Here is a 23,228-nt window from a genome sequence, read left to right as displayed (position 1 = left end):
ATGAACATTTGGATGCTTTTATGTAGTGTCTAGGCCTTTATTGTAAGAGTGCTCCTATGGCGTTAATGTTTCCCCGTACACATGGTGCCTGTAAAGCAACTCTTAACATCTAAGCATACTATCTTACAGGGACAGGTGGGATGATTTCGTCGATTGTCACAAGGGTTCCCACGAACATTTGTATCTGAGCTCAAGGAAAGGAAAGGGAGACAACTATCCACTCAAATCAACCCAGACTCTCTTTTCTAATCAATGAATTCGTCTTTGAATCCAAACGAGCCCGGAGCAGTCCTCGATGTGCCAAAGTCCAGCTTCATCAACAAACGATCTACTCCAGCCGCCCTCCAGGGAACGTACGTATTTGTGCGTTCGGCGAAGGAGTCGCTGCCAGTAGTATGGCTCTGAGTGTCGTTGTTTCTAAAATCAAACATCCGTATGCCTTCGGCAAATCGGCCATCATCAATATCTCGTAGTCGCGAAATAAGCTCCATGATTCCAGCGTCAAGGTCGGCCCTTGCTTGGCACAGCTTGTACCATACTCCCTGTTCGTCCTCGCTGTAGCTTGCCAAGGAGTCGAACACACCCTCATCGTTTTCCAGATCGAGATTTTGTTGTATAGTTTGGAGCTGGGTGATTAGGGAGATGAAGTCATCGATGTGAGCTAGAAAAGAACGGAGAGTTTGTGTAAAAGGGACATCTGTGAGAAAAAGGGATTGGGAAATGTAAGCCAAATACGTGCGGTGTGCGATAGTGATGGTTTCCGGGTCGTGTTGGGGATACGAGGAGTCTCCGCTGTCATCGAGATGCTTTGATTTCGCTGTCCCTGGGCGAGAATTTCCTGGAGTCCACGACGGTTTCGTCCCATCAAGCCATTGCTTAAAGTGGCGCCAAGAGCCACTGATAACTTCGCCTTGGAGGTAGCTTCCGAGCTCCGAGACAACGAACAAGGCAGCGCTGCAGCTTGCCCAGATCGATCGCATGAGGGTACAGCGGCGACGTTCCCTTTCGCGTCCCACGCGAAGCCGCTCTTGGCCCTCAGGTTTGTTACTCAATGGCGGTCCCCAAGGAGCTGGATGGATTCTTCGAATAGATGTACATTTCCAGAGACCGCTAAGACGTATCTGAGCGCGTCGAATACCGAGAAGATATGCATGGATTCGGGAGTAGATTGACATGTCTGATTGGGCGAGGAATAAATCCAAAGGTGATTGTACATCGAGTGACAGAACGGTTGAAGCCCCAAACAAGAGGTCGTCAAAAGCAACGTCAGATATTTCAGCTACTGAACTACTGCCAGTGACACTCTCCTTTTCAAAGCTAACCTGGTCTTCAGCTTTTCGTTTTACTACCAAACGCAGGAGATCCCGAGCAAGGTCTAACTCGTCATCAATCGGGTCTTCTTCATTTTGGAGTGAATAAAGCTCAGCCCAAGCCTGGGATAGAACTGTTGAAACTTCTCCATCTTTAATTCCTAGGAAATCGAGGGATTGCAATCCCGTATGTGCCGGTTTCACGGGAGCCATTCTTCTATGTTTCAAGAGAATTTGTCCGTCTGCAAACGAAACTAGGGCCATTGCAAACTCTCCGCGTCCTAGGAGGAGGAAGCCATGAAGCACGGAGAGAATTTCAACTAATTTGGGCAGCGGTAATAACCTTGATAGAACGGTCTGTGATAGTGATAGTCGAATATCGGATATAGTGTTGTTCATTGTAACAGGGGACAAGGGTGATGAAAGGGCTGAGAGACGACGAATATAATCCCCATGCAACGTCATATGGGAAGCGGAAGCCTTCGACTCTGCGCCAGCTGAAAAGTCTCCCCGAGCGCGAATATGGTTTAAAGACTTTCCGATAAATAGAATTGAAGCAGCCGTAGCCTCAGAAAGAAATTTTGGTAGCAGGCTTGGTCGGACGATATACTCAACATTTTGTGCCTTTGTCCCATCCAGGCTTCTGGGGACCTCTTGAATAAAAAAATCATCACGCCCAAAGGCCGGCAGTTGCCCATACAATATCCACATGGACAGCTGGCGCATCCAAGCAGTCTCTGCAGTTTTTATTAGCGCAAGTGCCATTTCTTCCAGGTCCACATAACCCGTCTGGGAATCTTTTGTGAGTCGGTCAATCAGCTCGGCCCCGGTGCTGGGAGTAATTCTGGGAGCGTGCTCCTCGCCACGAAGCGACTCTGGAAGCATGAACCTAGCGACATCCCAGAGCCACTCCATTCTTCGCACCCAAGGGGCAAAATCACCCACAATGGTAGATAACGGGACAATCCCATAACCACCAACGTAGCCAGGGTCGCAGGTCAAGATTGCCTTTTCTACGTCGAGGATTTTCCTCTGAAAGTTTCCAAGATGCTCCGTGGCAATGGAGGTCGAGACTGCTCGGCAAACAGTCGACGGATGAGAGGAAGAAATTTGAGATGTATGGCTCCGGAGGAGTTTATGGAGCCGACTCAGATGGGCTATTGAGGAGAGGAGCGCCTTCTCTGGTGGAGTGAGCAACGGGAAACCCGCCGTGGCAGAGTCGCCCTCTGTGGTTGACTGGTCGAAGAGAGGGGACGGCTGGCCGGACAGGGAGAGGAGGATCTCGTGGAGCATTGTGCCGGAGTGCACAGTCGCGTGGCCTGAAGTTGGCTCTGTTGAGGTTGGTCGGCAGAATGCAAGCCGTCGGCTGAGTCCCGGCTCCACTTGGATCGGAGGCGACGCAGAAACAAAAGACCACAGCCAAGCAGCTCGAACCGGCACATTCAGGAGAGAATCACCGCTTGAGACTGATTACCCCCTGCAAGAGATGGCCTGAGGAGCATTCATGTCCACCCCTCCGTCCAGCCAGCGGACAATTCACCTGGGCCGGCCCAAGCAGCTGTAGACTACATAAACAACGTGCAACGATTAACTTCTGGGCTTCGTGGGTAGCTAATGTGCAAATCAAAAGTCGGGCTGAGAACAAGGCAGCTCTTCTCGGATGCCTCAGGCTGCGGGCGATGCAGGCTCCCAGCAGGCAGAAGGGCATCAAAAGACGACGAGCTGAAGGGGATGATGGTTGGGTTGATTCTCGAATCCGCGCTTTGGGGCAGTTTGAACGCCAAACCGAAAGTTACAGACGACTGTGGGGCACTTTCATTGGTCAAGATCCCGTAATTATTGAAATAACACTGTAATGTAGCTCGGAGCAGGCGATGATGACGGTCTCAGCTTCTCGTCGGAAGCTGGCGATCGCCAAAACACCCTCTGGATCAATCCCCCTCTGCTTTGTGTTCTCTGCGGTTCTGGCAACATCTGTCCATTCAGATCACAACTTTGGCTTTGAATTTTCTCTGCTTTTCTTGCGCTTCACCTTTCTCCTGTATCTATTTCCTGCTCAGCCCTCTTGGGCCTTGAACCCTGCCCGTACATAAGCAGCTTCCCCACCATCCCGCTTCGAACGCAAGACATCATACTCCATACTCCGGAAGGTCTTGCTTTTTGCAAGGCTTTCGACCGTTCTACCTTTCACAATTTCCCCGCACGTTGATAGCCCAGAACCTGGGAAGCTTGGGAAAAGGAAAGCTTCCAACGGCGAAGCACATCGACCTGAAAAGAAGATCATGACCGTAAGCCGCCTCTCTGTGTTAACTACCTGAACCCCCTCTTCCTTCACTTTGGGCATTAGTCAGTCATATCATCTTCTGATAGCTAGACTGTGACCTGATTTTCACTGCGACGGCATTATAAAAGCAATCCGCGTCTTCACATTGTCCTTGGCTATTTCAACATTTCCAACGCTTGAGCCCACGTTATACAAACCTCTAACTCCCTTGGATAGACTACCAACATGGATATCGATACCGAAATGGCTGTGGAGAAGATTAAGCAGGGCGAAATCGATGAATCGCTCTATAGTCGACAGCTGTAAGTGTAGTACCTTTTGAAGCGCACCCCTAGATATCATTGTCCCCTGACCGGTTGTTAGCTACGTTCTCGGCCATGAGGCGATGAAGCGGATGGGCTCGTCGAATGTTCTCATAGTAGGACTTAAGGGATTAGGAGTTGAAATAGGTATGGATTATCTGAGTGCAATACCGCCGCTGCAAGCTAACCTGCTGTGTCCTTAGCCAAGAATATCGCGCTCGCCGGAGTAAAGTCATTGTCTCTCTACGACCCGGCACCCGTAAAGATCGCCGACCTGTCTTCACAGTTCTTTTTACGTCCAGAGGATGTAGGGAAATGTCGTGCAGACGTGACCGCGCCACGTGTTGCTGAACTCAACGCCTATACTCCTGTTGTCGTTCACGAAGCCGACAGCCTAACTGCTGATCTCTCTCAGCTAAAGAAATATCAGATAGTGGTCTTGACCAATACCTCGTTGAAAGATCAGGAAGTCATCGCCGAATACTGTCATCAAAACGGAATCTATGTCCTCATCACTGACACTTTCGGATTATTTGGCTATATTTTCACGGATTTTGGAAAGAGCTTTGCCGTGGGGGACACTACTGGCGAGGAGCCTTTAAGTGGAATTGTCGCTGGTATTGACGAAGAGGGTCTTGTATCGGCCCTCGACGAGACAAGACACGGCCTAGAAGACGGTGACTATGTAACGTTTACCGAGATCAAAGGCATGGAAGGCCTTAACAACGCGGATCCTCGAAAAGTGACGGTCAAGGGCCCTTATACTTTCTCAATCGGTGACGTTAGTGGACTCGGCACCTACGAATCAGGTGGACTCTATACGCAAGTAAAGATGCCAAAATTCATCGATTTCAAACCATTAAGCGAGCAAATAAAGAAGCCGGAGTTTGTCTTCTCTGATTTTGCCAAATTCGACCGACCTGCACAGCTTCATATTGGTGTCCAGGCACTGCATAAATTTGCGGAAGATCACAATGGAGAGGCCCCCCGCCCCCATAATGACAGCGACGCCCGCCAGGTTTTCGAAATTGCGCAGAAACTTGCTAGCGATACCGAAGAGAAGACTGAACTTGATGAAAAGCTGATAAAAGAGCTGAGCTACCAAGCTCGGGGTGATTTGAGTCCTATGGCGGCATTATTTGGAGGCTTGGCTGCTCAGGAAGTTCTGAAAGCCGTCTCGGGAAAATTCCACCCCATCGTGCAATGGATGTATTTCGATTCTCTGGAGTCTCTCCCAAAATCTGTTGAGAGGTCTGAGGAACTCTGCAAGCCCTTGAATTCTCGATATGACGGCCAAATTGCGGTTTTTGGGAGAAAATTCCAGGATAAAATTGCTAATATCAAAGAATTTTTGGTCGGTGCCGGTGCTATTGGCTGCGAAATGCTAAAGAATTGGGCTATGGTTGGTCTCGCCACTGGCCCTGAAGGTCAAATTACCGTGACAGACATGGATCAGATCGAGCGAAGCAACCTCAATCGTCAATTTTTGTTCCGTGCGGGCGATGTCGGCAAACTAAAGAGCGATTGCGCCGCAGCGGCTGTTCAAGCCATGAATCCTGAACTCAAGGGAAAGATAACTACACTGCGCGAACGCGTTGGTCCAGACTCAGAGCATGTCTTTGACGAGAAGTTCTGGGAGCGCCTAGATGGAGTTACGAATGCTTTGGATAACGTTGACGCTAGAACCTACGTTGACCGCCGATGCGTCTTTTTCCGAAAGCCTCTGTTGGAGAGCGGCACACTTGGTACAAAAGGAAATACCCAAGTTGTTCTTCCAAACATTACGGAATCTTATTCCAGCTCCCATGATCCCCCTGAACAATCATTCCCAATGTGCACGTTGAGAAGTTTCCCTAATCGTATTGAGCACACTATTGCTTGGGCTAGGGATCTGTTCCAATCATACTTTGTTGGGCCTCCAGAAGCTGTGAACCTCTATCTCACCAAGCCCAACTACATTGAAAATACCTTGAAGCAGACCGGTACTGAAAAGCTGACCCTGGAGAGCATCCGAGACTTCCTCGTCACAGAAAAGCCCATCAGTTTCGATGACTGTATCACTTGGGCCAGGCACAAATTTGAAGAACAGTACAATAACGCCATCCAACAACTCTTGTACAACTTCCCCCGAGACTCTAAGACATCTTCTGGCACCCCGTTCTGGTCAGGTCCGAAACGTGCTCCCACTCCCTTGAAGTTCGACGGCTCAAATCCAACTCATCTTGGATTCATCATTGCTGCCGCAAACCTTCACGCCTTCAATTATGGGATCAAGAACCCCGGTGTCGATAAAGCCCATTATCGGAATATTGTGGAAAATATGATCATTCCCGAATTCACTCCGGTCGCGGGCGTCAAGATTCAGGCTGATGAAAATGAACCCGATCCCAACGCACAGCCTGCTGGTGGGTTGAACGACGATCGAGAAGAGCTCCAGCGCCTTATTGGCTCCCTTCCAAGCCCCAAGTCTCTATCTGGCTTTAAATTGGTGCCTGTCGAGTTCGAAAAGGATGACGACACAAATCACCATATCGATTTCATCACAGCCGCAAGCAACCTTAGAGCAGAGAACTACGACATACAACAAGCGGATAGGCATAAGACTAAATTCATTGCTGGAAAGATCATCCCAGCTATCGCCACTACGACCGCTCTTGTAACCGGCTTGGTTATTCTTGAGCTCTACAAGGTCATTGATGGCAACGATGATATTGAACAATACAAAAACGGCTTTATCAACCTAGCTTTACCCTTCTTTGGATTTAGCGAACCGATTGCCAGTCCGAAGGGGAAATACCAGGGAAAGACGGGCGAAGTCACAATTGACAAACTCTGGGATCGCTTTGAAGTTGATGATATACCTCTGCAAGACTTCCTCAAGGTATTCGAAGGCAAAGGCTTGGATATCAGCATGGTCAGCTCTGGCGTAAGCCTTCTCTACGCCAGCTTTTATGGGCCAAGCAAAGTGAAGGACCGACTGCCTATGAAGTAAGTAACCGCGCGATAGACAATGTGAATGTTTTGCTGACAGTTTTCAACTCCAGGATGAGTAAATTGGTTGAGCACATCAGCAAAAAGCCAATTCCTAGCCATCAGAGAAATGTTATCTTCGAGATCACTGCTGAAGATCAATCCGGCGAAGACGTGGAAGTACCCTATGTGATGGTCAAGCTGGACAAATAGGCAGCATATTAGTTACTTCAACCCGTTGTTTTATGGCAGGTCTGCTATATTCATTTGCCGCTTGGGACATCAGGCCATGGATAGAAGGTATTATATTTTATTATTTGGTCAAAGGCGACGAGCTTTGTTCTGTCAGAGGCGGCTAGATCAAATCATGATTCGCAATATTTAACAATCAAGTACAAGAAAATGCTTCTCTCTTGCTGATTACCCCGTCGTTACTCACTGATTTGTAATCTGGCCGGGGGGTGACGAAATGAAGTTAAAAATAAGTTCCAAGTCTGTGCCAGGAAATGGGAGTAAACCGCTGAGGAGAATATAATATATATATATATGGTCAAACTTCGCTCTCTTAGGTGCCCCCAGTATCTTCCCGTATCTCACATTTTGTCAATGCTTTCATCTCTCCTTCGTCCTCACCAGCTAAATCTCTGTAAACCCCTGACGTCAGCCAAGGCCTTTGCAATTGCAGCCATGTCGGTGCGTGTCAACTCCTTGCCATGGCAGCCCGCGATGTGTCGCCTCAGTGTGAACAGGCCATGAGGAACCACAACAGTGCGAAAAGCTGACAATATCCATTTATAAACCTGCAGACCGAGAGCAAAATCACCAACTGGGTCGATCCCAATGACAAATCCGGAGAATTCAAGCGCAAACCATCCGCTTTTCGGAACTGGATCTCGAGGGAAGCTGGAGCGCAGTTCCCGCCGGAAAAGGGCCGGTATCATCTTTATGTGTCCTATGCATGCCCTTGGGGTATGTATATTCGAGATTTTTTTTTTCGCTCTTCTAAACTGGTCCTTTTGAATCGAAGCCTCGATAGCGACGATTGCTGACGGGTTGGGCTTCTCGATTCAACTAGCGCATCGGACGTTGATTACTCGAAAGCTGAAGGGCCTAGAGGACTTTATCTCTATTACATCCGTGCACTGGCATATGGGCGAGCAAGGTATGAAGGCGTTATATCTTCCATTTGGTTCATTTCGACCTCATCTAAACAGTTTCAAGGATGGCGGTTTGTGACTCCTGATGAGAAACTTCCTGGCGAAACGCATCCGGACCTATTGCACAATTTCTCGCATATTCGCCAGATCTACTTTGAGTCGGATAAGAATTATGAGGGTCGATTTACCGTGCCAGCGTTGTATGACAAGAAGACAAAGCGGATCGTGAGCAATGAGGTCAGTCCTTTTACTCCTCTCCGATAATGAGAGCCGGGGAGTGTTGACAACGTGATAGAGCTCCGAAATCATCCGCATGCTCTACTCTGAATTCGACAGTCTTCTACCGGAGAAATACCGGAGTATCGATCTCTTCCCTCAAAATCTGAGGAAGGACATCGAGGAAACGAACGAGTGGGTATATGACACCGTAAACAACGGCGTCTACAAGTGCGGATTCGCAACGTGGGTTTTCTCTATCTACTACTTCTACATGGGATAAAATCGGCAAATAATCCATTCTAACCCACACATATCAGAACTCAAGAAGCCTATGAAGCAGCCATCTGGCCCCTCTTCTCCTCCCTCGACCGCATCGAATCCCACCTTGCTTCGAAATACGATCCTTCAGACCCATCCAGCATCTACTTTTTCGGAAATACCGTCACCGAAGCCGACATACGCCTGTATACCACAATCATCCGCTTCGACCCGGTTTACGTGCAGCACTTCAAATGCAACGTGCGAGACATTCGCTCCGGGTACCCGGCCATCCATCGCTGGCTAAGACACTTGTATTGGGATATTCCGGCGTTCGGTGAGACGACGGACTTCGAGCATATCAGGAAACACTATACCAAGAGTCATAAGCAGATCAATCAGTTTGCGATTACGCCGGTGGGGCCGGTGCCGGATATTCTGGGAAAGGATGAGGAGGTTGGAGCTGTCCAGAAGAAGATTTGAGTCCGAACAGAAGGAGTTGTTAAGAAAATCTCCATATTGTTTCATCCGAAACTCTGGATCTGTTAATGACGTGTAGAATCCCGTTCTCTGTGCCCCAGAGAGCTCTACCAAGACTATAAATAAACAAATGAGGGTTGTAAATATTTTTGAGTCGCTATGCAACGATCTGGCTACCTATCTAAGGAGGGCTCAAATTTTAAATCAAATAAACGCGAGAGCCAATGCCAGGCGCTTGACCACAATATTAAATGCAGCAGGTAAACATCCAGATGTTGGGGACACCAAAAGTAGAACTCATGGGTGCCCACGGGTATGGGAACAGAGCATCAAACCAAAATACATATATCGCTCAAAATGCAGTATGCAATGCAGCACCAAGAAGGCAAGAAGATATAGAGATACATGGAAACTTTGAAATAATGATTCAGCTTTCCAGCTGGGGTATCATAACCACAATGGATGGCATTAGGGTGTATCACATGCAATGGGAGGGAAAAAAAGGAGAATACCAATTTCCATTAGCACGGGAAGCAACGAGAATCGTACCATACGAATGCGCCAGGTGTCATTCCTCTGATTAGCTCAATCCAAGGAGTCTCTTTGAATTCTCGTATACGATGTAGCTGATCGACACCGACGGTACCACCTTCAGCAAATTTGGCGTTAATCCTCTATAAAGGCCACGGACTCCTTCGCTTTCGAAAGTTTTTCGAGCTACGTCCACGATACCCGTATACGTGGCCTTGTGTTGAGTGGTTCCTTGCGCCTGTAGACGTGTCCGAAGGACGTTTAAAGGGTAGACCATTGATGCACTGAGAGCACCGCTAAATGCTCCTATGGCACCAGTGGTGAAGTTGCTGAGTGGTGCGTCTTCTTCATGACAACGGAGAAGGTGGGCTTTGCGACTAATCAGAGTTGATTTAAGATATTCGAAGGTCATAAGGTCAATGGCCGCATAGGGGAACATTCCTATGAGGCCCAGTTGAAGACCACGATAGTAAGCGAAAACACCGTTGGTCGACCACATCTTCCTGGCAGTTGCAATGATGAGACGGTTACCACGAAGACCACCTTCCACGGTTTCGCATTGCATGCGGCTATTGAACATTAGCCTTTGAAATGGGAGAAAGCGGTGAAAGGCCTACATACAATTTCAAGGTATCTAAGGGATAAACGAAACATCTAACAGGGTCAGAAGGGCTGACGAGACCTCACGGGTAACCTGGAATCTTACTGAGAAACCATGCCGCCAATTCCACCAGCCAGAAACTGCGAAACTGGGAGCAGCTGCTTTGGATCGTGATGCCCTTCTAATCCTGCGAACATGCGCCTGGAGGCCTGACGTACAATATTTGGTAAGTACGGTAGATCATATATGAGGGACGGTTGACTCACTTCGTATGCTCCGAATTTGATAGCTGACTCAGGCATGACTTTGGCAACGTTCAAACCGTTTCCTGGAAGACTATTTGTTATGCGACTGTTCTCAATACCATCATATTCGGGAAACCGACGAACCGGCAAATAAGCTTCGTATCCCACCCGCACGCCACAGGTCCTTCAGGGCGTGGACAAGTGGCCATGCCCTCCACCCTGCTACCTCAACAGCAGCGCCAGACTTAACACTGGCTGCAACAGATTGCGGCTTTGTCTGCGCAATCAGATAGACCCTCAGGCGATCCAGCGGCGCCGTCGAAGTTCTTGACACAACACCAGCCATTCCGCCCGCAAGGAAGTAACCTAAGTGGGGCGTGCTTTCCGTCAATACGTGTTCAAGATACCGGAAATACAGCCACAGTGATACATTCCAGGGTACAGGAAGCCATTCAAGCTCAGCATCACCGGAGGGAACGACAGGGCCATCGGGATGATATCGAAACACATTGTCTATGTGGGACTCGCGACCTACTTTGGTCACTGCTATGTTCGGCATCGTGTCTTGAGAAGAAGAAGAAGAGGAGGAGGAGGAGGAGGAGAAGGAGGGAGGAGGAGAAACAGACTGAACAGGACTGATTGATTCAAGGAGAAAACTTGTAGGAAATCGGTGGTCTGTACCTAATCCCTGGAGAGGTTCGTTTATGTGGACGTCACCCTCGGGGTTCAAATTTCCAGTCGCAGAATAATAAGAAAGAATTGCACGCATATTAGATAAATGCGTGGGATTGGCCGGGAGAAAAAGAAGGAAGTCCCTAAGACAAAAAACTGAGGATGAGTCGCCGGACGTTATGGTTGCGATATATCTTTTTCTGACATACCTCCATTCCTCAAAGCTGATTACCCCATCGTTATTTGTGTCCATCTCCGAGAAGAACTGGTCCAGTTTAGACTTACGAACTGTCAAGCCAGCTCGCGCAAATGCAGATTGCAGTTCTTCTTTGTCCACATGGCCGTCATGATCGCGATCAACTGTTTCGAAGAGCTGCCAGAGCTCTCTCTCCGCACGTTCGACGAAGTCCCGAAATTCTGAAAGCGTTGATTAGATAGGGGGTTATTCTTGTTCGGTGCTTAGAGAGCTGAAGAATAGGGTTTGCGCAGGAGTTGTTGCTCACCATTGAACTGGATTCGGCCATCTCCGCTTGTGTCGACAGCTTCTATAATATCCTTCAGGAGGGAATCTGCATTTTTCAAGGCTGGTAGAGTTGTCAGCACCCATCCAAACGCCGTAGTTTTCTTGTATGTCAGGCTCCAGATATGTTCGGTGGAGATAGAAAACTTACGATGGTCCATCTTCTTCAAGCCCCTCTTGAAATCTTTCAGGTCCACCTGGCCCCTGCGGCGGTCATCAAGGATCTCCCAGAGGTCATTGATCCTTTGTTCGCGCTCATGTTCCGATTCTCCTCGCATCTTCTAAATAGATGGGAGAGGAAAAAAGGGATTTTTCGAGCTCTCACGACTTTTCGCTCCTCGCACGGGTATTATATGACCAAAGCGGTTTTGCCGGCGCATCCAGGTTGTTTCCCGCACAAGAGCGGGCGTCGTTTCTGGTTCGGCAGGCGTTGGCCGTACATCAGAGATTCAATCTCAAGGTTTTCGACGGCAGGTAATTTTCCAAGGTAAAGAGACTGCAGCAGAGGCACGACTGGATCGCAGATGACTTGGGACTTTGAGGGTCAGCAGGAAAATTATTGATGTCAAGCTGCTTGAGTGGGAGGGCATTTGCTTCGCTCCAATTGGCCCATGGGCGGCGACGCTTGGCGCCGCGTGCAGAAAAAAAAAAGAAAAAAGGCAATGCAGAGCAATGACGTCTGGGCATTGGCGGCCTTCTCGCCCATCAGCTCGATGTATCGACACGGATTTTCTTTTTGTTAGGCCGATAGCGGGTCTAACTGGACGATGACAATGCGCTCTGCGCCGCCTAAGATGTGAGCGGTGCTCGACTGCATATCGTCTCACTCCCGGAACTGTTCGGGCCCCTTGGACAATATCCGGAGCTCGGTCGGATAATTCGAGACCCAGACGGATTAGCCTCTCTGAACCCCCAGTTTATTTTCAACTGAAGGAAGTCTCAGGGGGAGGGAGAGAAAAAAAGAGAGAGAGAGAGAGAGAGAGAGAGACGGACCTTTTAAATGGCCGCTGATTACTGGTCTTCAACTCAGCATCAATCCTGGCTGTTTGGGCGTGAAGAGTTGGCCGAGGCGAGAAAGGTCCTTGGAGATGCCGAACGACCCTTTATCCAGCAATATCCCCTTCCCGACCTCAGGCTTTTCAATATTTACGTAAATCAACGTGAGTGCCACGCTACCCTTACTGACAAACGCGAGAAATGGGTTCAGTTGCTAACCCAGTTGTTATCTTCAGAATTAATCAAGCTAGCGAAACGTCTCAACGTGCGGCAGCAAGCGCTAGCCACGGCTCAGGTTTACGTGAAGAGGTTTTACACCAAGGTCGAGATCCGCCGGACGAATCCATATCTGGTGCTTACGACCGCATTCTATCTCGCCTGTAAAATAGAAGAATGCCCGCAGCATATCAGGCTTGTTTTAGGAGAAGCCAGAGGATTATGGCCAGGTCCGCAACCCTTTCTTTGCCCTTCAGTTTAATTCCATAACTCGTCTCAAGACAGCTATCATGGAAAACGTAGCGACTTCCACGCTGACCAGAAGCCCAGAGTTCATCGCTCCTGACAGCGCGAAGATCGGAGAATGCGAATTTTGGCTCATATCCGAGATGAACTCGCAATTAATAGTGCATCACCCGTACCGGACCCTCTCCGAATTGCAGAGCTACCTATCACTAACATCGGATGAAATCGCCTTGGCCTGGTCAGTAATAAACGATCATTATCTCACCGACCTGCTACTCCTTCATCCTCCGCACGTCATCTCCGTGATGGCCATTTTTATTGCGGTCGTATTCAAGCCAAACCAGCATCAGGTTGTGTCCATTTCAGGTGGTTCTTCGGCGACAGGAGCTCTGAGGGACGGGAGTACAAACATTCTTTCTGCCTTTAATGATAAGACGGGAGCTGGCATGCCAGCAAAGGTCCAGAGAATTGTCGATTGGTTGGCAAATAGCGACATCAATATCGAAGCGGTCATTGAATGCACGCAGGATATTGTTTCTCTTTACGAAGTATGGGAGCAATATAGCGAGAAAGTCTGCAAGGAGCAGATTGGGAGATATGTAAAGAGCAGAGGATTAGATAAATGAGAGCTTCTGTTGGTCTCCTCCGCAGCCTGCCCTTCCTTGACAAAGCTGTCCAGTTCGCCAACTGTGTGTTGTCCGCGAGCGGTAGTTACACAGCCTGATGGCTAGACCACAGTTCATTCCTGCAGCCTCGTACAGCTTTGTTGAGAATTAGCAAATGGTCTGGTCAATAATTTGCAGGAGATGAAGTTGAAGTCATGTCCGGTCATCCATAGCATAAGGGAATTCTTTCATCGGCCAGATACTTTCCCCCATACTATCCACTGCAAACACTGCGGAGTAACCAGACGTTGGAATCGTTGTGAATCGAAGTCGAGTTAATCAAGCTTGAAACAGAACCAGTCAATTCAAGTTGAGGTGTGCTGCTGTCCTGCCTGCCTGGGGGATTTGCAGCCACTCCCTGTATGGGAGTACAGCGTCCTCCGTATGCGAGGGAACATGGGGTCATGGATTGGGGGGGTGGGTGATTGAACACCGACCTGTTGATGGACTTGCTGGCGATCTTCCATAGATAGAAGCACCAGGGATATTGAAGAAATTTCTTGGAATTGGGCACACAGTAAAACGGGGCCTGGAAACAGGACGCCCTTTTTACTTTAAACTACATGGGAGCCCCGAAACATGCTCGGGGAACCTTTTTTGAGCGCCTAGAGCAAAAGCCCACCGACCTCCCATTAACGGAGGGCAAAACACGCCCGAGAGGGAGAAGAGGGATTGGTTTTCGGGAGGTCTCGATTGTTGCGACGGCAGGGTGGCTGGGCGGTGATTGTCCCAGAAAATGGTCCGGGCGCACGATGCCCCTTACTATTTTCTGTGTCCAATCGAGAAGCGGCCTTGAAATTGCTCGGTCGTGTTTCAAGGACAAAAGCTGAGACAGATAAGAATAAGTGAAAGCGGGGGAAATCAGCTCAGATGGCGTAATAATTCGTCTGGAACTACCAAGCATCGGGCACAGTGAATCTTGCGGTTATCGATAAGCGTTCGAGGGGGGTGCGGGGAAAAAAAGCACCAGAAAGATGAAGGATGACAAGTTGCAGACTTGGCCAATCAAGATCCCGGGCGCCAAATGCAAAAAAAGTGTGGAGGATTTCCAGAAGATGCCCGATTGTCCTCCGGGTTGTCTTTTGGGCCAGGGTGTGTGAAATTGTTTGCTTTTTCCCCGTTCCTTGACAGGCCTAAGGCAATGCAGGGGGCAATGATTGGGCCGTGAAAAAAACGGCGCAATCGAACCCAGATCGCAATCTCTCTTACCCCTGGCCATTCTCTAAGGGGGACCTTGAGGTCCGTTCCCCGTCGCCAGTCGCTTTCAATTTGGTTTACATACCGTCCGGCACCCACCATCCAATGCCCGCCGTCCTAAGGAACTACGGAATACTTTTTGAGTACTCCGTAGTTAGTTAACTATTCACGATTGGGATGATTATGTAACTCGGATCGAGCGGCGATCGTCTGCGCTAGACCGAAATAGGACCGCCAAGGGCAGCTGAGTCGCTGAAAGTGGTTCTGAGTGAGGCAAAACGAGCAAATCATACTACTGCAGAAGCTGGGGACCCACTCCAGACGCAGCGTCGATTGGCTGGCGGATGACGCCAGAATGGGGCCAGAGCCTCAGACTCGCCACCAGCACCAGCCTCCATTCCCAATATGGCCTAGTGTGCTCTCCTGGCTCCACAGCGCCTTTCCGCTTTCGGCCTGGCCATGCACGCGCCCATGCGCTGCCACCCTGACCATTCGTCGGTGGCTTGTTTTTGTTGGACGGGGGGGGAGGGGTACCTCTGGGTCGGCGGTGGATCCTATACAAAAGCCGGTCACTCTGCCCTCAGTATGTAGCGCCAGAGACCCGTCAATCAGCCACCAAAACGCAGTGTTGTCACTTGACTTGCGCCGGATAGACTTTTCCCTCTCCTCAACCTCCACTTCCTGCTCACACCCCCCCTTCCACCACACCGACTCTTTTTTTCCCACACACACACTCTCTCTCTCTGTCTCTCTTCTCTCTGTGCCTATTATTATTAACAATTCGCCTCCGTCACCCATCCCACTTCCCTTTCGTTCCTCCACCCCCTCCTCTCTTATCGCTCTTCTCATCTGTCATTTCTTCATCCTGTCCTCTCTAAACTTTTCTCTTCTTCGTTTTCATTGTCTTCATTGCTCCCGCGGCTCGTCGCCACCCCGTAATAGACATCAGGAAACAAGCAATTAATCCCGCCGCCCTCCGATTTGCCCGGCTGGATTGACATCGCAACATCGGACAAAAGCAGCTCAACTCCTAGTAACACATCAACTACTCCCAGATCGAGCTTCCACCAATACGTCCATTTCCCTCCCATTGCTCTCAAATCAATCTCTCGCCCGCCATGTCTTCATACTTCTTCTCGGGACACCACCCACATCAGCCCCAGCAGCACCAGCATCAACACCCGCCACCCCCAACCCACATTGCGCAACACACCTCCCATACTCATCATGGTGGTCGCTCTCGTCGTGCGCAGAAGATGGGTGGCCAGAACTCCCATAGGCAGTTCCGTGGTGTGAAAAGTATGAGGGAATTGGCCGAGGCTCCTGCCATCACAGCTTTCCGTGCCAGATTCGAGGCTGGTCGTTCCTTTGACCTGGACGATGACCTGGAGTTTTGCCCCGGTCTCTTGACTGAGGACGATGTATGTCTTGTTCATAGGAACCCTGCTCATGGTTTTCCGTAGGCAGCAGTCGGGTTAACCTTTCTTCCTTTTTCTTTTTTTTTTACAGTTGCAATCCATTGCGTCTTCTGTTTCAGACCGTTCGTCCCTCGCCAGCGCCTCGCCCGATTCTTCACCTCTTCAGCACCAGATTCAGCCGACGCAGCAGGTGGCCCCGGCTATTTCGCTGTCTCCCGCTTCAATTAATTCCTACAACTCGAATAGTTTTAATCAGATGAAGATCCATCAACCATCGGCGGTCCGAACAAGAAATGCCATTCCAATCGTCAATCCAAGCACTGGCATGCGCGTCTCGAGCCCCCCGTCCACCATCTCACCCGGCATGATGCAGTCTGACCAGCGTCGATGGTAAACATGACTCGGGGGAAATGGAAACAAGCTCAACACCCCCGGTCTCGTATATACGTCGTTCTTCCTCCATGCCGCTCGGTATCTTTCTGCATCTCCTGGGTCGACCATCCTTTTCTACTTGTTAACCAGTTCCTTCGGTTTATATCATCTTTTTTATTTTCAGTTCGAGTACGATTCCGTGGATCACCGTCCCTCCCGACCACTTAATACTTTCGACTTGTATATAAAACCATTTTTCGAACCCTTCCGCCCCTTTAAACCCCCCTTTTCGACCTTATTTTGCGGTGATCCAATGTTTTATACGAAGAGACGTTTCGTTTACTGAGAGCAAATGGGGTGCATCACGAGCCGATTATTTACTGTCATTTCTGGTGGTTTCGTTTTTCTCTGGAGAAAAAACAAAAAGAGTGTCCTTGATTCCCTTTGGTCTTAACCCGATGATGAAATATAGAATGAGCGGCGACTGTGTTTTGGAAAAAAGGCTGTACAACGGACCGTGGAGTTTTGTTTCTGTTTTGTCCCCGAGCGAGCGAAATCTGTTTCTTGTTGCCATACGTTACATTTGCACGGTTGGGCTTCTGGTGGGTGATTACGTGTGGGCGAAATCTAGCGTGATATCCATGATCATATTCATTTTGGGCCGTGGCTGAACTGGAGTGAGATGGGGATATACTTGGTCTTTTTTTTTCTCTTTTTGGTTTGTCTTTTTGCCATTGTTTATTTTTACTGCTGTTTTTCTTTTTTTACCATTTCCCGCTCCATGGTTGTCTCTATAGACAGAAATGATGTATGGGTGCATCGGTCTTTGTTTTGTTTTTGGTTGAATACTCGACGCAGCTTATTCCTTTTGGCTATTTCTAACATACTAAATACGCCTATACCACTTATTCCCTCATTTACGCGCGCTCATTAATTCTCTTTTGTTTTCGCGGTTTATCTGAGTTTTGTTTTCTTTTTGTTTTGGAAAAAGAACAAAAGAAACCACGGTTGGAAACTACGTAAAGACGGAGTGGGAAATACATCCAATACGGTTTGCTTGCTTGCATTCCCGTGCTTGCTTGCTCTCAGGCTTGTCGGTCGGTCGGTCTGTTGGCTGGATGGACGGATGGCTAAGCTGGGTGGAACATATGGAGAATAGCATGGTTCTTTTTTTGGGGGGCCCTGGGTGGTTAAATCATTGTGGAATCCTTTTTAAGGGAGGATATTGCTGGCGGTCGGAGAGCAACTTACAGCAAGCTTTTTTTTTTTTTTTTTAATTTTTTCCTTCTTTAATCCATTGGATATATACATATACAACGCATGAACATTCTTCTCGAATTTCACATTATTATCTAATTTTCCTATTATCATTCCGTTATTCGACGTACAGTGTTCTAATGTTCATCTCGTCCCCTGCCAAAGCCTTAGCGTTGGTTTGACGTTCACCATTCAGAGGGATAATGAAAACCAGTTCGTTGGTTTTTGTTGTGATGATGAGTCCTAGGCTCGAGTCGTAACCAGTGCAACTCGGCTTGGTGGGCAGTCAAGAACGAATGAAAGGATAATACTCCGAAGAGACCACACGCCAGTTGGCTATGGTAGCGAACTCGGACAAGGCGACGAGACGAGACCGGATCGACCGTCCCTCTGCCTTCAACCTATGCATGAACGCCCCGGTTCGCTGGATACGTGTGCCTGTGTGGCCCTCAGAACCCACCTCGTGGGGTAAAGTGAGTCATATAGGCGCTCGTTCTGAGCGGTCTAGCCTAGGCGCTCTCAGCTCGAGGGTAGGTATCCCGAAAAAATTAATAGTCTGGGGTCTCCTCTCCTTGTCAGTCGGGAAACATCTCCTATCAGGCTTTGTCCCACTCTGAATACTCTGTACATCGCGATATTGACCCGTTGATGACATGACATCATTAGTTAGTGCAAGGGCTCCGTTCAAAATGGCCTCGCTTAGCAAGGAGCTGCGCGCGCCAGAGGGCGAGCGGCGTTATGGACCGTCAGGGCCCCCTACTCCAAGATTACTGAGAGCTGTTACGCATTTTCAAGATATGAAGTCCTTAACCGACCTGGGGACAGCGCCTCCATCAATACTCTTGTGTGTGTCATATGGATCATCACTTCCATCATGTTCCAGAGTTGTCGACCAGGCCTTGCCAAGCAGCTAGCAGGACCTGATCTTCAAGAGCAACAGACGCTAAGGTCACGATCTAGGGACCGTTGGCACATGAGAGCCTCGAGGCACCTGAGTGCACATAGAGGCATGTTGCTTCTCTCTCGCGACTTGATTATTTGCCGTATCGAGAAGATAAAGACGTGTACGTGCCGATAAATCATTCCGTCGCTCGAAAAATGCGCGAGAACTTCCTCTTGCCTGCAAATCCACCACTACCAATCGGCAAAACGGCTGTTCTCACGTAAGGGGTATTGCATTTTTACTCTCGTAGTTTGCAGAGAGAGAGGAAAGGCTCGCGCTCGCGTTTAACATACCTCTAGGCCGTGTTCCCCTAACGCCATCGACACTTTTCGAATGACCCCAACGCACTCTAAAGACATGGTACCAGCTACCTTCCGGAGAAGTTGTGCGCTCCTAAGCTCACGCTCAGTACTTCGCTGAAACCAAGTTGGACACAGCAAGCCACTTTTCAGAACTAAGTTCACATCACCAACGCCCGTCTGCTGCGTTTACACCAATGGCTGTTCTATTTATCAGCTGGGGGTATCGTGTCTCAATTGCAGGCGGCCAGTGCAATTTATGGCATCCACCATCCTAAAAACAGTGGCATGCCAGTTCCGGAAATCTATGGCTAGCACATTGATGGAGACGAGGCTTTTCTTTAATACATGGAATTGGTGGATGACCAAATTTTGGAGAAAAAAAAAAGTGGGATTCAAATTAGTTTGGAGGCCCGCGTCTAAGGTTTGTGCGGCGCTATGGACGAGCGTCTTCGATCTGCTTCGGTTCATACAAGATTCAGAGGGGGATACAGAGCTTCTTCCCGCCCTGGTTTACCCTTCTTTTATTTCGCCCTGAGATGCCTGGGGGTCCGCTGTTGAGACAATGCGGAGTGACCTCTTAAGCAGGGAGCATTATGAGTGCCTGTTTCTATGACAGAGCAATTGGTCAGAAGTTCACGCCAGAAACATTGCCTTTTCACCACGTCAAGGGACCTTATGAACGGTTTATTCCTCCGCCGTCGCTGCATGCCAATTCCATAGAGCCATTACAACCTGAACCCGCTTTTCGGAAGGAAGAATGGGATATAGAACACTTGCCAATGATATTGCAGGAATACAACTATACAGAAGAGGCATGCTGGTGGTATATATCCTCGCTAGGGCAACAGGCAGCATTTCCGATTCAGCTGATAATGGTCCTCCAGCAGCAGATGCAATTGCTGTGAGAGAGCTTACAAGCATCAAAATCTCACCATATCCCAAGAAAATGGCAATGATACATGCCCCGCAACTGATGTTGCTAATTTTTTTACACAGAAAAGGCTCTCAATTTTGCGGTGTTATCTGCAGGAGTCCGCTGCTTTCCACTGATCCTTTCTTCTTTGAGAGGCGTCTTTGAAATAATCATCCCCACAGTGAAATTGTATTTTTTTTTTAATCCAGACACTCCCCGAGTTTAGGGTATAATTGGCTTCCAATCCATGTAGGTATCACTTCTTCCGGCCATTTCCATGACCCAAAGTTCCTGGTTTACAATCATATCCTTAGATGCTGAGAAAGAGGCAGCAGCACAAAAGTTGCCTTTGACAAAGGGACCACAAGTACACAACATGGTACCAGCTAGTTGTCCAAACCAGCATCCAGGACGCAAATACAAAATATTCTCCATAACATGCAAGGTTCCAATCAGCTTCTCGGGATTTCAATTCTCCCGGCGTGAGGAACTCTCTCATGACGTCATAAGTGGCCCATCTAGAGACAGACAACAAGTTCATTCAAGGCAGATGAAGGGAGAAGAGTAGTTGGATACCTCTGTGCGGGTACCAGCATCGCTAGAATTGCGTAGCAGGCCATACCTATGGTGCTAAAGTTACATAGAACTTGGTCACTCTCCTGCCTATATAGGTTGGTATCTACTCCGTATATGTAGCTCCCTATCCGTACTCGAACGTCCTCATTCCTAGTTCCCCAACCATCGACTTATAACCCTTCGAAACCACGAGGAATGATCATCTAAAGAGCAATCATGTCTTTCCTTTCCTTCTCCAGATCTCGCCTTGCCCGGGTGACCGCCCTCACTCAGCAACCGTGCCGCATGGTTCTCCCGGCTTCATCACCCCAGTCTTCATCATTCCACTCCTCGGCCTCACGCAGTGTCCTTAAAGAATCCGATAGACGTAAGCCATCTTTCCATACTAATAATAAACAACGTTCTTGCAAAATCTCTCAAAGCGACCAAACTGAGATATAAATGCCCCTTCTAACAGTATATACGCAGACCGTGACGACCTAGGGAGTGAAATCGATAAGCACAACCAGGACCAGATTAACCGCCACAAGGAAGGTCACGAAAAGGCCGGCTGGGTGGAAGAGTTGGCTAGCTCGAGCGAGGAGAATGTATGTCTTTCCCTGTTTGTCAATTTCTCTCTCCCTTCGTCATTTTCCCAATGAGTCTCTAGACAATTAACAGGCCGTCGCGTGTGGGACTGTAGGTTAAAGCCGACAGAGGCGAAATCAGCGATCCGACCTTCGACAAAATTCAGGAGGAAATAAAAAAGCATGCTGCCCAGGGGAAAGGGAAGAAAGCATGAATGTGATACTTCCTCGCTATGCTGAAGCCCGAGGCCATATCTCCAACGGCGGTAGAGGCTGTCTGTGAGCCTTTGCCCATATAAATTTGTGCATTGAAAGTTAGTGGAATGGGTTATTTTAAAGCACTGATGGGGCTATAAATATTCATGTTGGGGTTTCGATTGAAACGAGGCCAGCCGTGAGGTTCAGAAACGATGTAACTGTATATAATGTCTCAGCAGAAATAGGAGATAGGTGCTGTGTATACATCATGATAAGACAGCCAAAAAAAAACCAAGTAATTTATATAAAGTGTTGTATATTATAGGGAAGGCACTGAGAAAAGATGCCTATGAAGAATAACACTCAGCACCAAAAACAAGTGTTTCACACCGTCGACCAACGCCTGTTGAGCCCGCATAATCCATCCGTATGAAAAGTCACAGTGCCATAAGATGCTTGAAAACGTCGTTCACATAGAAAGTACACAAAGCGGGAGAGATCGCCGAGCTAAAAATGGAAATTCGAAATCTCTGAGAATCCACTGGTGGAGTCTATCAGCGCGATGAAAACCGTGCAGAGGTGTATGTAAAGCCCATTCATCTCTTTAGAATTCAATCAGGCTCCGCCGTAAGTCCGACTTTTTTTTTCGTCTTTGTTAAATTCACTTCAGAATCACGATCAAAATCACCAGAAGGATGATCAATCCGATAATCCACATTATCCCTCGGCTCTCTCTCGCATTGCGCTTAAATTTTCCCAGTCGTCTCCGGGCGCCGTCTAGTCTGCCGATGTGCCGGTCAACGTGTCCATCAACTTCATCCAACAGGGCAACTTGGCCTTCTAATTCGTCGCCGATCTGAATACTCAGTTGATGCTGTCGTCCGATCGACTCTCCTAGCCGGTCGAGCTGGTCGTCCTGCTCTTGCATGATCTGAGCATGATGTGCGTGAATTTCTTCATTGCTAAGTTGAGAATGGTCTAGTGATGGAGATGGAGAGTCTCTGTATGGTTGTAGGAGTTCTCTGCGGTTGGGGTCTTCCTCTTCTTCGGCTTGCGCGGTGAGGGTATCTGTGAATCTGACAGATTTGGAAACCGGGTGCTGTGGAGTTGGGTGTTTAAGGGTAGTGGAGGCGGATGCGCTGCTGGCCTTGACAAAATCTTCAGCAAGGGAAGGGTCGTTCGGAGATGAAATGGTATCTTTGGAGGATGAGGATGGGTTTTCGTAGAACTGAGATTCGAGGTCATGGAGCTGTTGGCGAAGGTTGGACGCTTCTTCTTTGAGATCTACGAATGATCTAGGATAAAGGCACACACGGAGATTAGTTTTGATGGATTTCCAAAAGTAAGACGTGGTTCTGCCTCGATGAGCAGCCTTACGAGTCGCCGTCTTCTTCCAGCCGTCTGGCCTCCTTCTCGACGGATTCGATGCCGTCCCGCAGCGACTCTAGAGAGCGCGATATCTCTCCATCCTGAGAATTGGGTTCAAGGCTTAAGGATATGGCTCTTTGCCGTTCAAGTAGAGATAGTTTGACGTGATCGGCGAGTAAGAACAGCTGGCCTGGGTTACTCATGCTGCCGGTACTGACCCGGTAGGTCTGCCTCTCCCGCAGGTTTGGAGCGAATACGTGATGCTGCCGGTGGCGCAACAACGGTGGATACCGGCAACTCTGGATTCCTTTGCCTTGCGTTGATCGGGGTGATGGACAAGTCCGAGTGATGCTGGTGCCTCTGCGGTCGAAGGTGAAACTGTCGCGAACTTGTCCGTCATGACGTATCGGTAACAGCCGGTATTAATTACAGAGTTTCAGTGGAAC

General features: G+C 48.8%; 11 protein-coding genes across 11 annotated transcripts; 6 read left to right on the top strand and 5 right to left on the bottom strand.

Moving 5' to 3' along the window:
• Nucleotides 1–9: 9 nt before the first annotated feature.
• On the bottom strand, nt 10–3,063 carry CIMG_00291 (Spc97/Spc98 family protein). Its single transcript, XM_001246519.2, has one exon. The coding sequence runs from the start codon at nt 2,601–2,603 to the stop codon at nt 246–248; it is 2,358 nt and encodes a 785-aa protein (XP_001246520.1). The 5' UTR covers nt 2,604–3,063; the 3' UTR covers nt 10–245.
• A 177-nt stretch (nt 3,064–3,240) lies between these two features.
• On the top strand, nt 3,241–7,079 carry CIMG_10518 (ubiquitin-activating enzyme E1; the record flags this gene model as incomplete). Its single annotated transcript, XM_001246520.2, has 5 exons — nt 3,241–3,598; nt 3,811–3,896; nt 3,958–4,043; nt 4,100–6,884; nt 6,941–7,079. Exons 1-5 carry the CDS (start codon nt 3,593–3,595, stop codon nt 7,077–7,079), a joined length of 3,102 nt encoding a protein of 1,033 aa, XP_001246521.1. The 5' UTR covers nt 3,241–3,592.
• A 474-nt stretch (nt 7,080–7,553) lies between these two features.
• On the top strand, nt 7,554–10,077 carry CIMG_12887 (glutathione S-transferase omega-like 2; the record flags this gene model as incomplete). The annotated part of the gene is made up of 6 exons (XM_001246521.2): nt 7,554–7,559; nt 7,673–7,835; nt 7,942–8,028; nt 8,088–8,260; nt 8,319–8,485; nt 8,560–10,077. The coding sequence occupies 6 exons, from the start codon at nt 7,554–7,556 to the stop codon at nt 8,981–8,983; spliced, it is 1,020 nt and encodes a 339-aa protein (XP_001246522.2). The 3' UTR covers nt 8,984–10,077.
• Nucleotides 8,570–12,073, bottom strand: CIMG_00294 (calcium dependent mitochondrial carrier protein). The gene is made up of 9 exons (XM_001246522.2): nt 11,701–12,073; nt 11,533–11,613; nt 11,239–11,446; nt 11,039–11,172; nt 10,502–10,888; nt 10,379–10,440; nt 10,218–10,321; nt 10,133–10,165; nt 8,570–10,080 (listed from the first exon to the last, which is right to left on the bottom strand). The coding sequence occupies exons 1-9, from the start codon at nt 11,825–11,827 to the stop codon at nt 9,561–9,563; spliced, it is 1,656 nt and encodes a 551-aa protein (XP_001246523.2). The 5' UTR covers nt 11,828–12,073; the 3' UTR covers nt 8,570–9,560.
• Nucleotides 12,074–12,538: 465 nt separating this feature from the next.
• Nucleotides 12,539–14,032, top strand: CIMG_00295 (RNA polymerase II holoenzyme cyclin-like subunit). Its single transcript, XM_001246523.2, has 3 exons — nt 12,539–12,709; nt 12,782–12,991; nt 13,092–14,032. The coding sequence occupies exons 1-3, from the start codon at nt 12,550–12,552 to the stop codon at nt 13,631–13,633; spliced, it is 912 nt and encodes a 303-aa protein (XP_001246524.2). The 5' UTR covers nt 12,539–12,549; the 3' UTR covers nt 13,634–14,032.
• Nucleotides 14,033–14,877: 845 nt separating this feature from the next.
• On the bottom strand, nt 14,878–15,667 carry CIMG_00296 (uncharacterized protein; the record flags this gene model as incomplete). The annotated part of the gene is made up of 4 exons (XM_001246524.2): nt 14,878–14,894; nt 14,955–14,994; nt 15,163–15,279; nt 15,404–15,667. 4 exons carry the CDS (start codon nt 15,665–15,667, stop codon nt 14,878–14,880), a joined length of 438 nt encoding a protein of 145 aa, XP_001246525.2.
• A 29-nt stretch (nt 15,668–15,696) lies between these two features.
• CIMG_00297 (uncharacterized protein) lies at nt 15,697–17,719 on the top strand. The gene is made up of 2 exons (XM_001246525.2): nt 15,697–16,290; nt 16,379–17,719. Exons 1-2 carry the CDS (start codon nt 15,988–15,990, stop codon nt 16,679–16,681), a joined length of 606 nt encoding a protein of 201 aa, XP_001246526.1. The 5' UTR covers nt 15,697–15,987; the 3' UTR covers nt 16,682–17,719.
• A 1,146-nt stretch (nt 17,720–18,865) lies between these two features.
• Nucleotides 18,866–19,218, bottom strand: CIMG_12886 (uncharacterized protein; the record flags this gene model as incomplete). Its single annotated transcript, XM_004445906.1, has 2 exons — nt 18,866–19,069; nt 19,153–19,218. The coding sequence occupies 2 exons, from the start codon at nt 19,216–19,218 to the stop codon at nt 18,866–18,868; spliced, it is 270 nt and encodes an 89-aa protein (XP_004445963.1).
• A 700-nt stretch (nt 19,219–19,918) lies between these two features.
• On the top strand, nt 19,919–20,239 carry CIMG_00298 (uncharacterized protein; the record flags this gene model as incomplete). Its single annotated transcript, XM_001246526.2, has 1 exon — nt 19,919–20,239. The coding sequence occupies one exon, from the start codon at nt 19,919–19,921 to the stop codon at nt 20,237–20,239; it is 321 nt and encodes a 106-aa protein (XP_001246527.2).
• A 580-nt stretch (nt 20,240–20,819) lies between these two features.
• CIMG_00299 (uncharacterized protein) lies at nt 20,820–21,705 on the top strand. The gene is made up of 3 exons (XM_001246527.2): nt 20,820–21,017; nt 21,119–21,237; nt 21,333–21,705. The coding sequence occupies exons 1-3, from the start codon at nt 20,867–20,869 to the stop codon at nt 21,429–21,431; spliced, it is 369 nt and encodes a 122-aa protein (XP_001246528.1). The 5' UTR covers nt 20,820–20,866; the 3' UTR covers nt 21,432–21,705.
• CIMG_00300 (SNARE complex subunit) lies at nt 21,562–23,137 on the bottom strand. The gene is made up of 2 exons (XM_001246528.2): nt 22,792–23,137; nt 21,562–22,709 (listed from the first exon to the last, which is right to left on the bottom strand). The coding sequence occupies exons 1-2, from the start codon at nt 22,983–22,985 to the stop codon at nt 22,076–22,078; spliced, it is 828 nt and encodes a 275-aa protein (XP_001246529.1). The 5' UTR covers nt 22,986–23,137; the 3' UTR covers nt 21,562–22,075.
• Between the last annotated feature and the right edge of the window lie 91 nt (nt 23,138–23,228).

The sequence above is a fragment of the Coccidioides immitis genome, assembly GCF_000149335.2.
Source record: "Coccidioides immitis RS genomic scaffold supercont3.1, whole genome shotgun sequence".
Classification (NCBI taxonomy): Eukaryota; Fungi; Ascomycota; class Eurotiomycetes; order Onygenales; family Onygenaceae; genus Coccidioides; species Coccidioides immitis.
This window is presented reverse-complemented; position numbering and strand designations above follow the sequence as displayed.